Raw genomic sequence first — 15,389 nt, forward strand, 5'->3', positions numbered from 1 at the left:
TATATATGTAGCTGTTAACATTGAATATGTTTTAGACCGACTAGTCTTTTTTTTTTATTCTTAGACATATGGGATGGATAAATACCCTGCCACGTCCGGTCTGTGTTTTTGTTTTATGTTTTTCTCTTTGTATCAATCTGATGAGTTGAGCCTTTTCCAACTGATTCTTTCATATTAATTGTTCTTATGTTGTGCCATTATAAAACTGTACAGGGTTACGAGTAGGGTTGAGCACAAACAAACATAGTTAACCCCGCCACATTGTGTTTGTGTCTGTCTCAAATCAGGAGTCTGTAGTTCAGTGGTTCTTGAAGGTTCATGTCTGTCATATTTGTTGCTCTCGTAATGTTTTGATATAGATTGGGTCGTACGTTAACTCAGCAGAATTGTTTCAAATTTTTCATGTCCGACTATTCGATAAACGTTTTTCATATTGGTGGGACCGTACGGTTGCTTATTATAATTGCTAACATCCACTTCATTTGCACTATGGATGATAGTTATCTCATTGTCAGTAATAGTATTACCACATCTCCTTTCTTTCATATTGTTAGGGTCAGGTGCACTAGGTGGAAACTATTTTGAAAATTAGAACGGTGCAGATCACATGTGTTACCGAACGTGTATATGCCTCGCTTGCCACAGTGGAAGTTATGTTCTTGTGAGAATGGTTGTAATAGAAGCAAAGAAAATCCACAGCAAGTAACATTATAAATAGAATAAACGCAAATAATAATTTGATTTCCTTTTATAAAGGTTAATTTACAAACTTAAATTATTTTTTTACTATATTTAAAGTCATATGAAACCTCAAATTAAAAAAAAAAATATGCATCTGTTTTTTTATACCTAAATGGATAGTTTTCATTATAAAACTTTTGTACATATACTTTTTTCTGAGGAAAATTCTTTAATTTGTCCACATTCAGAAGAAGTTTACTTATTTTTAATTGCTTGCTTCCAGGAAGCAATTCGCCGACATATTTTCCGTATGCATAGTGACCTGAGCGTAACCCTCCTCGTAAAAATCCGGTGATCGCAATACGCATGAATCTGTCATTAAAATAAACAATTACCTGATTGTACATGTTAAGCACGTGCTCAATATCCATGCTTTTTGTTATTTATTTACTATAAGGTGACAATCGGTAAACTTCGGCTTCAAAACACGGCATTTAATGAGCAGCCATATTTGTTAAATCATAACAGACAGAGAGAAAAAAAATTGACGATTATACGATATATTTGCGTAAATAATGATAAAATCGTGCACAGAGGACTTAGTTTGTGATATATACATGCATTGGTTCAAGAATTGGAAAAACATGATTTTTCACCACTCACTCGTTTCATATGACTTTAACACATACATGTACATGTATATACCTTTTTTTTTCTTATAAAGTAATTTAATTATAGAGGTATCTACAAGTAGTATAAAAAACTAAACAACAATGATAATTTACACATGGTTTCGAATTTGCTGTTCTTTGATAAATTATGGGACAGTAATACACAATAGCGTAATCGTAGTACCAGATAAAGAATTGTATTGACCATTTTCAATGTGAAGTACATTCTGAGAACACTGCAACAGTTTACGATTGGTAAGCACCGAATACCCTCAGGATAAAGTTGTTGACTGAAATTATATTCACAACACAATCAAGTCTGTTTTCAATATTGACATTGAAATGATAAAAAACTAGACATTCCCAACCCTGTATCAAATCGTTATCAACGAGGAACTAATACAACAAATCAAATATTGTCGTGAAACGTTATCTAAACTTTATTGAATTTTGTTTTGTCGATTATAATGCATGAACCGGAAGTTTTTCTCCGTTTAAATATTGAAGGTGAGGACATTTTGTTTTAAATCACAACATTGTGTTACATTTAATTGATTTAAATATCATAAACTGTTTATAAATTACTTTATTATTAATAATTAGAAAACAATTAACCTGCAATCAGTCAAATAAGGATACACATTGGTAGACAAATAAACAAAAAACAAACGAACGGTAACACTACAAACCATTAAAAGTCTGAAATGGCCTATATCTGTACTCGACTGTACTGATTTTTACTCGACCAGTCTGAATTGGTCTGACTTTTACTTGACATTACTCGACCCCAGTCTGAACCATACTTGACTGTACTGAATCGTACTTGACCCTTATTTTTGCCGTTGAAAATAGTCTGAACTATTACTCGACCAGTCTGAAACAGTCTTAACCCATTCTCGGCATGTACTCGACCTATTTTTCCAGTCTAAACCATACTTAACCAAAGGTCTGAACAATACTCGACCAGTCTGAACCATACTAGACCAAAAAACCTCTACTTTTATAACTGTCAAAATAAATTTCTTTTTAACTGACATCTATAACAACAGCCAACAAAATTTATAAAAAAATTTAACCTTATAAAAGAAATATATCTCTGATTATATTTAGGATAAAAAAATATATTATATATAACTTATATCAAAAAGGGATAAAATTAAACAAATAAATAAAATTGTTTTTCTGATTAGTGGTGAAATATAAAGTATAACCTCTGCTTGGGGGCAAACTCATAAATAAGATCACACCTGGTCAGAGGTATTAAATTCTAAATAACATTGATTCAAAATTGCAACATCCTGTTTAAATTTAATAACAAGGCCTTTCGAATATACATGTATGTACTAGATAAGTAATACACGAATTTAAGAAAATAGGGCTTTCTTTTTACCTGTAAAACACACATGTACTGAGGTAAGATATTAAAGTGCTTTATGTATGACATGTTAATTTGACAAAAAAATACTTAAATTAATTGAAATTGTTTTTTACTGATACTTTGGAATACATTTCCTTTTTTAAAAAGGTTATAAAGGATTGCTATGGAAATTCTATTATCATGATTATATTAAATTCTTTGTTTAATAAAACAAAACAATTAAGCTCTCATTTTTTAAAAAATTATTAAGTTGTTTAATATACTATTTTATATATATCTAAATAAAAAAAATATTCACTGCATTATTACCTGAACTCAACTGACACCATAAATCTATACTAGGCTTTAGTTAATTGTGAAGATAGTCCAGTTACCATAAAATACTATATTAGTCACAATTCATGTTTTTAGATTATTTGATCAGCTTGTTTTATTTATATTTTTAAAGTTAATATTTATTAGTATGTAAGTGTTGATTAAAGTTGAGTTGAAGTTATATTATGATTGATTATTGTGAAATTTTAATTTCAATACTGTATTGAATACATTTTTAATTTCAAGTTGTTGTGCAAATTTCATTTTTATTAAAAAAAATTCCTAAATTGATAAAATTCGGTTGATAGATACAAAGAATAGGTCTAGGTTGGTTAAGACTTGGTCGACTATGGTTCAGACTAGGTCGAGTATGGTTCAGACTAGGTCCAGTACGGTTCAGACTAGGTCGAGTACGGTTCAGACTAGGTCGAGTACGGTTCAGACTAGGTCGAGTACGGTTCAGACTCGTATAAAATGGTTAAGTACTGGTCAAGTACACATTTAGACTGTTAAGTATGGTTCAGACTACAGCCGAGTATTATCAAGTAAATCTCAGACAAATTCAGACTGGTCGAGTAAAAATCAGTACAGTCGAGTACAGATATAGGCCATTTCAGACTTTTAATGGTTTGTAGTGTAAATAACAGTAAGTGGCCCTTGGACATAATTTAGGATACTACTAGTAAAAGAACAAGGCAATATATTTTTGGGCTGATTTTTTTCTCCCTCCCTTTAACTACGTAGCATATTACAACTGATTATACATGTACACATTGTTGTTTAGATTACTCATGTTCGTATTGATAGTTATTCAATGCGCAATAACAGAATAAATGGATCAAGTACTCTTTGTAAATATATACAAGTAATTCTCTTATATCACCTCTCATTTAAGGGATATCGTAATGTGAGGATGCAAATGGCATAAATAGGAATACGTATGATCAATATATTATTTTGAAAAATCAATCATTTCCCCCTTCCCATCTTTAAATTGGAAAACATAGATTCGACAAAGTAAAAAATCAATACTAAAACGTCCTTGCATCGATAATTAAGATGAATTTACTTGTTGAATTACACTTATTATTCCTTTTAGAAAGATTTCTTATCCACCTTGCACCAAATATCCTTATCCTGTTTTACCCTCTTATTTATTTGTTAACTATCTAATAAGATTTATCCCAAACTTTTAGCTCTACTTGTATCACGCTATGTATATGTATTTGTAGTTCCATGTATCATAATGATAGCAAAACAACGATCATTGTGTCATTTTACGATTAGCCAGTATGTTTACAATGATGTAAATGATTTAAATGATTTCAAATTGTCATTTATTTTTTCAATATATTTAAATGTTCTCTATCATATTTTAAAAATGTCTGAAAATGTTTGTAATAATGATTGAAGAAAGTACTCGGTTTTTGACCTGTTGTAATGATCATGAATGCTCGTGACTCTCGGAGTTCTATTTAATGGCGCTTTCCCTCTGTTTACCTTGTTGCCCTGTCCATTCATGTGATTTTGTAAAGTTGAATATGAGGGTTAACCATCTGTTTCATGATAGTGTGGTGTCTTTAGTTTTTACTGAATCATAATCGATATTTACATATTTAAATGATCAAACATTTATACATATGTACCTCTTTTATATTCATACGTGATCATGTCTATGTACAATTTCCTTTTAAACCAAACCTTTATTGTTTTCACTTTTCATTTTATATCAGAATGATTGGAAGTATGTTCTTATTTAAAGCAAATATATTTAACTGAGGTATATACATAATTTATATGTACACTCGGGTGCATGAATATGTAATACCAATCCATTGTGTATGTCATTTGCTTCTTACTTCACCATCATCAAGAACAATTGGAAACTAAAGTTTGGAACTAAAAAAAAAAACCCGACAAAATTCGAATAGGCAAAACAATCTGAAATTTACACTCCTTTTACTTATCAACATTACTGGCAGCAAGTAAGGTAAGAAAAATATAATTTTGTAAATTGATGGGTTTACTATTATATATGTATTTTACAACGTCAAAACATATCATATTTTGTAGGTAAAGTAATCCCCCTGACGAATTAAAAGTTAAAAGGGAAGAAAAAAGGGAAGAAAAGAGAGATAATTGTAGCTTCTTTACATTTTAACGAGAAGCCTGTCTCTTCAGTACAAAATCAAAACTTTTTTGTTTGAACTAAAGTTTTTTTTTTTGCAAAGTACGATTGTTCCTTCATAAAACACAACATTTGTATCTTTGTTTGTCACTATTTTGTTTTAAGTAATAAAGGTTGGGTTTTTTGGTCGTTTTTCTTTTTTAACATTGTGTTTTCTGTTTTCATTGGACTTGGTTTTCGATCTGTCTCTTTGCATCTCCTCTCTCTTTGTGATAAAATCGTTTTCTATCAGTTTACTGTATCGTTTAAATTTACTGTATCTAAGCAAAAATGAAAAATCTCTCCTAAATAATCATGTATTTACCAATTAAAACTCTTGTAAGGAGTCAATTTATTCTTTCTATCGTATTGTTTTTATATAACATGTATAAATGATAAATCGTTATTCTGATTATAACATTAGCTCTTAACCCAACACACAAAAAGACAAAAACACAGTTAAATGTATTAAGTAGTTGCAGACAATACTTAAAAAAGCATTTGATGGGCGAAAGATGCCTTACAAGGGCAATAACTATTGAGACACATAGTGCCAATTTATTTATAAAAAAGGGGGAGACAATCTATTAATCAAGGACATGTTAGCCAAGTCTGTATTTTAAATATGAAGTCACGAATGCCGATAAAGGTTTTTAGAAAATCTAAATCTTATCGTGACCTGTTTTAAATATTGATAAATGACAATCCCAGGTAAAATGTTGCTATTGAGTTTCTAACTAAAACGTAATAAATGCATCGTGTTGGATATGATAAGTTTGAAGACATGCTAGGTGTTTTTACTGTTTAATATGCTCTTCATTTCAAAACATTAAGGATTAAGCTTTCATACATGAGTAAGTATGAATATCTATTTAGTACCTTATCAGTATGTATGTATCATGTCTTTGTCATTTAGTACATAAAGGTTAAATGCTTTTGTGCACTTATAATAACTACTAAACATTTAATTCAGTGTAACATGTGTATGCATATCAATTATTCAATTATTTTTAGTTTAGTTTTAAACATATTTGTGTATAGTGGATTGGGAAATAAGTTACTGTACCTTATTTTAATCCCCTTTCACTTTGCGGGTGCGAGTGCTGCCTTGTGGCGGCATACGCCTTCTCTCTTTTCGAAATCTACAAGGGTTTCTTTTACGTGCAAACTTTCAAAGATATGGCATTCTCTTAACTTTTTGTTTGATAATGGGCTTGCATTTTCTTCTTCTAAGCGCCATAGTCGATGCCTTCACTTAGCCTAAATTCTTTCGAAATAAATGTCCTATTTGTTACGTTGTTATGCATGTAGACATTTTTTGTTTGTTAATGTTTGCTATCATTCCACAGTACGGCAAATATTTTCGTCTACACCGTGACATCTTGCTAAATTTGTTGTGTTAAATTTTTTGTAATCCCCCTACCCGTGTTTCTACAATTTAGTGTCAGGTAAGTGATAAAGATCATATCTTCAAATACAGTTCAGTGATTTGGATGATACATGTAATACAAATGGGAAAAACATAGTTTAATCATACATTTTCAAAACATTTACATGAATAAGGGGAATATGTATACAGTATGTTACATGAAATCAATTCCAAATACATTTCTCAACTGGTTGTATAAATTACAATGTTGTTGGCTCATTAACTCATTATCATGGCCTTAGACAGATCATTTTCTTTTAAAAATTACAAATATATATTTGACGAAAACAAATGCTGAAATGACTATTTGTGTCATTCAAGGATATATTTGTGACGTTATATATGTAGGATAATTCTGTTAAAACCGGATACTTTGCATGATTTTGCACAATTAATGAACAACTTGGCCATCTTTTGCCCATCTTTCAACCACAATTCTAATAGGATTGAGAGGGCGTCATATATGAAATCATGCAAAATTTGCATATTTCTAGAACAATCGAATACAGACTTAAACAATTATAATATATGAAACAGTTATACCGATTTCCCGAAGCAGATATACTAATTTACCGAAGCAGACTTACCAATTGTCTTCAAACGCTTTGAAAAAAATACATTTAGCAATACAAACAAAATAAATTAGATTAACTAAGGAAAAGAAAGTTTACAGATTTAACCTTTACAGTGCCGTTTATCGGGGTTACTACCCCGATTGCTGAAATATGTTTCAGATATCTTTATGCATTGCAGTAAATCCAGGTATAAACAATTGGCGGGATTTGATTACGTAATGCAATATATTTTGAGTGGTTGATAACAAGGACATTACCACCTTTGTATTCATAAACTTAAAAGAATTTAATTTAGCTTATACATATATTCTATGACACACCATATAACTATGAGCTGGTTTCTCAATGTAACCTTTCGTTTTAAAGTCATATGTGATCCATAACAGATAATGGATTTGATTTAAACTTTTACTATTAAACACTAACTTGAATATGGACCTTCTTTTGAAAGAAAACCCGTTAGTTAAACTCAGTTTATCAAAAACGTCAGAAACATTCTGCGTTTGAATTATTGTCCTCCTGTACTCTTATTCGACGACAGCTTTTCCGTATGCAGTTTTAATGTTTACACTCTCTTTATATCTTCTACAACCACATAGCTAGCGCAACTGCGATGTTGCATCACAAAAACCAACATGTGCATATTGTCAGGAATTCCAATTTACACAAATTCTTCTTTAGACTCTTTGGACTGATGTTTGTTTGCAATATTTCTATAGTTGTGCGTGCTGTAATATCCTCCAATAATACTTGATGGAATTTCTTGAAACTTTGTATCTACTTTATATTTTTTTCATTTGTTCATTACATTTTTTTTGGATAATGATATTAAAACCTTTTTAATTGTAAGTTCATATTAACTAATAAATTTATTAAAGTAATATAAATGTTTTAAATTTTCTTTACATTCGACTCTTTGGACTCTGATGTCTTATGTAAATAAACATTTCAATTCCCAAAGTATTTTTTTTTAAGAAAAAGTAATAAAATGTGTTCATTTTCCTTATTTTTTTTTTAAATTCATAATAAAGTAACCTTAAATCTACTATTTTCTTATTCAAAAGTGATAAAATGTTGCAACTTTATCAAGTTCACTAATTATTTTTAACAGTCCAATACTTAAAAAACACCATTTGAATAGTTATAAAAACACCTAATTATTATCTAAATATCTATTGAAATATTTTGTTGGCATTCAAGGAATAGGTAACATATAAATTGTTGGCATTCGAGGAAGACACCGTACATGATATGCATCTTATCACAATGGAAAAGACAATGATTCAAAAGTTATTTCGATTTAACAAGAGAAATATGATAAGACGAGCAACTAGAAGAAGGAAAAATAGGACGAAATAAAAAACAGATAACATTATTTAATGTGGATACTATTACACAAAATATGTACAATATTTTTTTATACCACAGATTGACAATGGGAAATTGTTTACAAGGAAGTAGACGTACACCTTATCATAACCAAAGTGGACATCCCGTGAGTTTGGTTTATATTGCTAATTTAGCACAATTCAATAATATTAACCTTATGTTCAGGAAGAGATAAAGAATTGTTTTAGGATTTGCCTTATCCTGATGACACGGATTAAATGTTACAGTTTAAAAATAATTCATTCTTTAGTAAAAAGTTGAAATCTCATTACTTGTCAGTTTAACTTAGTACAATGTTTAACAATTTGGTGTATTCTTTAATACAAAAAGTAAGAAAGTGGAAGAATAATAGACATTTCTTTTTTATGTCTATTCCAGACAAATCCACAAGGTATAGAACCAAACCAGTTATACCCAGTTCTACAGCAAGATGGTCAATATATCATGGCATCAGCTCCACCACCATATTCGGAAAGAGATCCAAATATACCACAGGTACGCCTGCTTTACAATTGTAATTGTATGTGACAAAACAGTTCAGATGATGAAGAAATGTAAACAAAGGAAAATAGCATATTCAAGTTAAATTTGCAGAACAGTAAATACTGTTATTATTTCTTTAAAAAATTTTCAGTTTTTAAGTATATGTCATGACAATAATCAAACTCTTGTGTGTATTTCAGGTATCAAACGGCAGAAAATCAGTTCGACATGTACAGAGGAACAGGCCATCGATGTTCGCCCAGGAACAGGTACTAAAGTTATTCATCATCTCAACAACATCATGTGAATTACAAAATGCTTTCGATTTTGCTTCCATTACAGTTAAACGATTGTAATTTAGTTGGATTTTTTATTTTTTTTAAATACATACATTTTATATATTAAGGAAGATGTGGTATGACTGCCAATGAAACAAATCTTCACAAAAGAACAAATAAGTTCACTAAATATATGTTTCGAAGTCAAGTGTGACGTCCATTTTCACTGAAATAGACTTACACATTTGTGTGCAGAAGCCACCTGATGCGCGCCTCTATGTGCGGATTTTGTCTGGCCAAATTGAAGACCCATTGGTGGTCTTGGACTGATATCTGATCTTTGGTCGGGTTGTTGAATCTTTGACACATTGTCCATTTTATTCTCAATTTCATTATATGTTAAAATCGTTTTGTATATTTGTCATGTATCCACTGTATTTTCTGTCTTATTTCGACTTGATATTTGATTGCCGTTTGTATATCTTTTGTTTTATAGACATTCATAATGAATAATTTTGTAATAATTACATGAAAACTTTGTTTTCAAGAATCCAACAGAAAACAACAAAATCTTGGTAGCAGCTATTGATTTTGGAACGACATTTAGTGGGTATGCATTTTCCTTCCGACATGACTACGAAGCAGACAAACTGAAAATATCAACCAATCTTTGGCCTCATAACAGTGGATTGTCGACAAAAGCTCCATCGGCCGTTCTGATTGGCCCTGATAGACAAGTTGTTGCATTTGGTTACGATGCCCAAAAGAAGTATGCGGATATATTGGAGACTGACAATGGGGCTGAATACATGTTTTTCCAGAAATTTAAGATGATCCTTTACACAACAGAGGTAGATGACTATCCTTATATAAATATTTTACTTGCATTTGCTATTGTACGTTTTATTTTCATCCTTCTTATAAACATTTGACCTCGAGCAGCTGGTGCAAACGCATTTCAAAACGATTAATGGAAACAAAAAGGTTAAGGTTTATCTTTTTTTTTAAATACACTTTATGTTGTTATCAAAAATGCATGTGCATCTATGCAACATTATCAGGGACGTTAGCTTTGTATATCAGTCTGTCAAATATGTTTTTGTTGATTAAAACTTTTGATAATTTTGTCGTCAAGAACCAAAACAAGATAAAAAGCAGAATAATAAAAATACTGAACTCCGAGGAAAATTCAAAACGGAAAGTCCCTAATCAAATCACAAAATTCAAGGCTCAAACACATCAAACAAATGGATAACAACTGTCATATTCCTGACTTGGTACAGGCATTTTCTTATATAATAATACATTTTATGGATATAAAGTAAATACGAAACAGACATAAAATCCGTAGATATATTAAAATGTTTTTTTTAAGTTAATTTGTGAATCAACAATAATTATGTTTTAATTGATAGTCTGATGAGTGCTTCACCTATGTTTTTGTTATTTTATATCAAATTAATTAAACCGCTGTGCTTTTCATATACCATAGAACTTAAACAGTCAAACTCTGATTTATGACGTCACTGGAAAGGAAATGCTAGCAATTGATGTATTTGGTCTGGTGATAGGATATCTTCGGGACCATTTACTACAGCGACTGCGCGGAAGAGACAATCAAACTTTCTTTCAAGAAAATATGATACAATGGGTGGTAACTGTCCCGGCTATTTGGAATGACAAAGCAAAGCAATTTATGCGACGGGCAGCTGATCAGGTGAATAAGAATGATTTTAATTTCTTTACTTTTACTTAACCCTGTATTCTATACTATTTCAAATAATAGACAATATGGATGTTGGAAATACCGTTATAACATCCAAACATCTCTGCATATGGAATATAATACACATTTTAAGACGTATCTAGTACTTGAAAAATACACATATAGATTACATATATTTGTAAAATATCACAATGTCAGGTATTAACACAAACATTGAAGCAAACTGCACGAAATAAAATTCAAGACTAATTTCATACAGCAAGTACAAAAACCAAGAAAACGAGATTAATTAACATTTTGTATCTATGACAATTGAAACTTCTTGTGTGTGCAGAAACAAAGACGGTGGTATTACAAAACAATTCAGGATAACGATTGTATACCTTATGAAAGTATCATTTCGGCTCTTCTTATTAGTAATCTTACTAGATTCTCATTTTGGTAGCGAGGATACATCTTCACAGTTAAATTACGAGCTGGCATATTGTGTCAATCGATATATGTAAACCAATTTAAGGCCAGACAGTCAGAGTGTTGACGAATGAAAAATGAAAAGTTGATAGTTGGATAATTTTCTGTTATTTATACTACAAAGAGTTCCTGTCAATAGATGTAAGAAGATGTGGTACGATCAAACGACAAAACCAAATGATCAAACACACCAAACGAGTGGAAAACTTCTGTTCTACCCTTTAAAAAAAACACATTTTTACATACTATAAATGCTATTTAAAAAAAATCATGTTTTTAAACCTTAAACAATTATATAATAAATAAATACAAACCATACTAGAACATATAACAGTCATATATCTTGCTTTTCAAGTTATATTTTTAACGTTATTATTTTTTCTCGTTTATATCAATACTCATGAAGCCATATCTCATCATAATTTGGATAGGTGTTTAAAGATCCATATATAAATCGGTGTAAATTACACAACAGCAGTTTACCCATGTTTAATTCCCATTAATTGATAAAGAAGATACAAAACAAGGTACTGAGGAAATTACATAAACTCTATTTATAAAAGGAGTGAGACAGGTTGTCTTCTGCTTTTCATGCATTACCCACCTATTGAACCCCCTTAGTAATAAACATTCGCGACTCAGACAAAGTCCTGACAAGACGGTGGTAATTGTTTATAAGACGTAATTTATATATTATAGGGAGGTATCAAGAATGAAAACTTGACGTTAGCATTGGAACCCGAGGCAGCAGCTTTATACTGCAGATATATCCCACAGTGCATTAGCGCATCCGGAAGTACCATGTCTACAACTGCATTAGAAAAAGGAACAAAATATCTTATCTTAGATTTGGGAGGTATGTAATTTTACTGTGTGACATTTACATAACTTAAAATATATATAAATACATTGATGTTACAAAAGAAAAGTCTGCGTTTTATTAACTGTTTTGAAGTGATCGACGACATGCATGATGACTTCACCACTGAATGAATTATGCAATGTGAAGCATGCTATTCAGGTTAACACTTCTGCAAAGGATAATCGGCTTAAATAATACATAACGATGAACGCTCAAAAAAAGAAAATGTATTTTTTCTTTATTGAATTCTATCAAAATGTTTCGTTTTCATCGTTGTTTAGTTGAGTGCATGTACTTAATTTGTAAAACAGATTATTGTATAATCAACAGGTAACATCTATTGATTTTACAAATGTAAACTTCGAATATTCTCTATAAAATGCGTGGCGTCGACATTACGGATAATTAACTTTTTATGATATTTGTTTGCATTCGTGTAGTTTAATGTAATTTATTAATTACAATACAAGAAGACAGTCTAGCAATCAACATGTATTTGAGGGAAATAAACAGAACAAAACATGTAAAAGTGATATGAATAAAAAATCAAAAGGGATTCATAATACCTTTAGTTTTTTCCGAGCCAGTATTTTACGAAATGTTACAATTTCCCGCTATAATAAAACAGTAAGTGGCATGCAGTACTTCGAGAAAGCTTCAATCTTTCCGAACTGAACAAAGAAATAACACGACGGGTGCCGTATACGACACAGGAAATGCTTACACTTCCGGAGCACCTGATTTCACTCCCGGGTTTCAGTGGAGTTCGTGTTGTTTCATATTTATTATTTTAAACTGTTGATGTAAATGTCTTTTGGTTTTGTGAGTCTTTGTTTACTCCTTGGTTTTGATTGTTATTGTCGTTTAGTAATGTTTAATTAATAATAAATACCTCAATTTCGTTTAAATTTAAATTTCTTATTAACTGTATTGTCTCATATTATTTGTTATAAAAAATAAAATTGTGACATCTGGCTATTTCTTCATTTAATGTGATCCTTGAATTCATTTTGTATTATATTGCAGGAGGGACCGTTGATGTAACTGTACATCAAATACAAGAGGATGGCGCTTTACAGGAAGTTCATTACGCTTCAGGAGGTTGTTGGGGTGGTTCCACAGTTGATATGGAATTTAGAAATCTATTGATTAACATTTTCGGATCTGATGTTATAGAAGAAGCCAACTCAAAATATCCACACGAAATTCTAGATCTATTCTTAGACTTTGAAATGAAAAAGAGAACTTTTGAACCCGGACAAACGACCAGCGTTGCGTTAAAATGTCCGGCATGCTTATACGATATCTTCAAAGACAGAAATAATATAACAATACAAGAACACAGTACACAAAGCGAGATGAAAGATGCCGTAGAATTTAAAAGAGATAAAATTTTCGTCTTTGCTTCTACCTTTAAATCGTTGTTTGACAATTCAGTGGCTGCCATTGTTCACCACTTAAACGAATTACTTCACACATCGCCTGTTACAGGTGTTACTACGATCCTTCTGGTGGGTGGGTATTCTGATTCATATGTGATCAAGGACGCTATAGTTTCAAACTTTCCACACATGCGCATAATAAATCCTGACGATTGCTCGTTAGCTGTTCTGAAGGGTGCAGTTCTTTTTGGGCACGAACCAAACGCGATTACATCAAGAATATGTAAATATACATACGGGGTTGTAATGAACAAAGTGTTTGTTGATGGTGTTCATCCTGAGAGTAAACGACGTAGGTACAACGAAATGGACATTTGCGATGACATATTTGATATTCATCTGCAAAAAGGAGAAAAAATCGAAATAGGGAAACCGAGACCAGAGAAAGCTTATTACGCACCATATATTGGCGCAGACAGTGCACTATTGGAAGTGTATGCTTCAACATGCGAATCACCAGCATTTGTGACAGAAGATTCGTGTACCTATCTTGGAAGTCTCGTTATACAGCTATCACCAGATGCCAATGACAAAATGAAAGAACAACTCATAAATGTTAGTTTTCACTATTGTGGCACAGAATTAGAGGTTGCTGCAAGGGAAGAAAAAACAAGAAACGTTATGAAGGCAAAGTTTGATTTTATAGGTTAGCATATAATGCAGATCGAAATAAGATGATGTTTTTGTGAATATTAAAGTGATTACATTGTAATTTAAACAACTAGAAACTAAACTGAAAAAAATAAGATGTTGATTCTAGTCAATTAAATTAAAATTTGAACTTGTTTCTTATTCATAGGAGAATATTGTTGAGCTTATTCGTCAACTATCCAAACAAATGAACGTTTGGGTTGCCGTTCTTTGGATCATTTGTTTTGAAAACAACAGAATCCGGCCACCTATATATTTCTAAAAGTGTGGAAACATACGTTTTAAAAACACAATTAATAATTAAAAGATCAATTAATTTAAAAAAAGTATTTATCCGTTAGAAATTATTTTATTATTTCAAAATCGTGTTATTTCAAAATCATTTTACTTTTTAAATGCTTTATTCAAATACATATCACAATTAGTTTGCGAAAGGGAGTGTTGTTTTGTATCATAATTCTATGAAAAAGGGTTGCTTCTAACAAGCCTCAGCTCAACCTACATTGTATGCCTTTAATGATAATCATTGCCACCTTTCTGAAGTTTTACGCACGCGCTCATAATTTTGTAATTGTAATCTGTTTTAAATATTAAACCAGTATGATACAGTATTGACGTAATTTTAACCCCGTCATCTTTTTTCCAATAGAAAAGCGTCTACTCACTGTATTTCAACTTGGAATATAAAACATGACGGTTGCCAATAACATAGTTATTTATCCGTTAGAAGCACCAGTTTAACCCTAGCTGGTAATGTTTCAATATGTCACTGAGTAGTTTTTCAGTTTTCATCAAAAACATAGTTTCCATAGTGGGGTTCGTGTTGTTTATTCTTTAGCTTTCTATGTTGTGTCATGTTTACTATTGTTTT

At 31.0% G+C, this 15,389-nt stretch overlaps 1 protein-coding gene across 3 annotated transcripts; it reads left to right on the forward strand.

Annotated features, from left to right (window-relative positions):
• The first annotated feature begins 1,773 nt into the window (after window positions 1–1,773).
• Window positions 1,774–14,648, forward strand: LOC139485051 (heat shock 70 kDa protein 12B-like). 3 transcript variants are annotated; one of them, XM_071269165.1, is made up of 8 exons: window positions 1,774–1,859; window positions 8,645–8,711; window positions 8,984–9,100; window positions 9,289–9,357; window positions 9,915–10,217; window positions 10,859–11,083; window positions 12,263–12,419; window positions 13,452–14,648. In XM_071269165.1, the coding sequence occupies exons 2-8, from the start codon at window positions 8,652–8,654 to the stop codon at window positions 14,516–14,518; spliced, it is 1,998 nt and encodes a 665-aa protein (XP_071125266.1). In that variant the 5' UTR covers window positions 1,774–1,859; window positions 8,645–8,651; the 3' UTR covers window positions 14,519–14,648. The 3 variants fall into 3 exon arrangements, with proteins under 3 accessions (XP_071125266.1, XP_071125267.1, XP_071125265.1); XM_071269166.1 differs by lacking the exon at window positions 1,774–1,859 and adding an exon at window positions 4,697–5,035; XM_071269164.1 differs by lacking the exon at window positions 1,774–1,859 and adding an exon at window positions 5,884–6,066.
• The last annotated feature ends 741 nt before the right edge of the window (window positions 14,649–15,389 follow it).

The sequence above is a fragment of the Mytilus edulis genome, chromosome 8 (genome assembly GCF_963676685.1).
Source record: "Mytilus edulis chromosome 8, xbMytEdul2.2, whole genome shotgun sequence".
NCBI classification, from domain to species: Eukaryota; Metazoa; Mollusca; class Bivalvia; order Mytilida; family Mytilidae; genus Mytilus; species Mytilus edulis.

What these genes read in the sequence shown, in the direction of transcription:
- LOC139485051 (XM_071269165.1), top strand. Translation starts at nt 8,652, where the DNA reads ATGGGAAATTGTTTACAAGGAAGTAGACGTACACCTTATCATAACCAA. An exon ending in GAGATCCAAATATACCACAG is followed by an intron (nt 9,101 to 9,288) that starts GTACGCCTGCTT and finishes TGTGTATTTCAG; the next exon opens with GTATCAAACGGCAGAAAATC. An exon ending in TGATCCTTTACACAACAGAG is followed by an intron (nt 10,218 to 10,858) that starts GTAGATGACTAT and finishes CATATACCATAG; the next exon opens with AACTTAAACAGTCAAACTCT.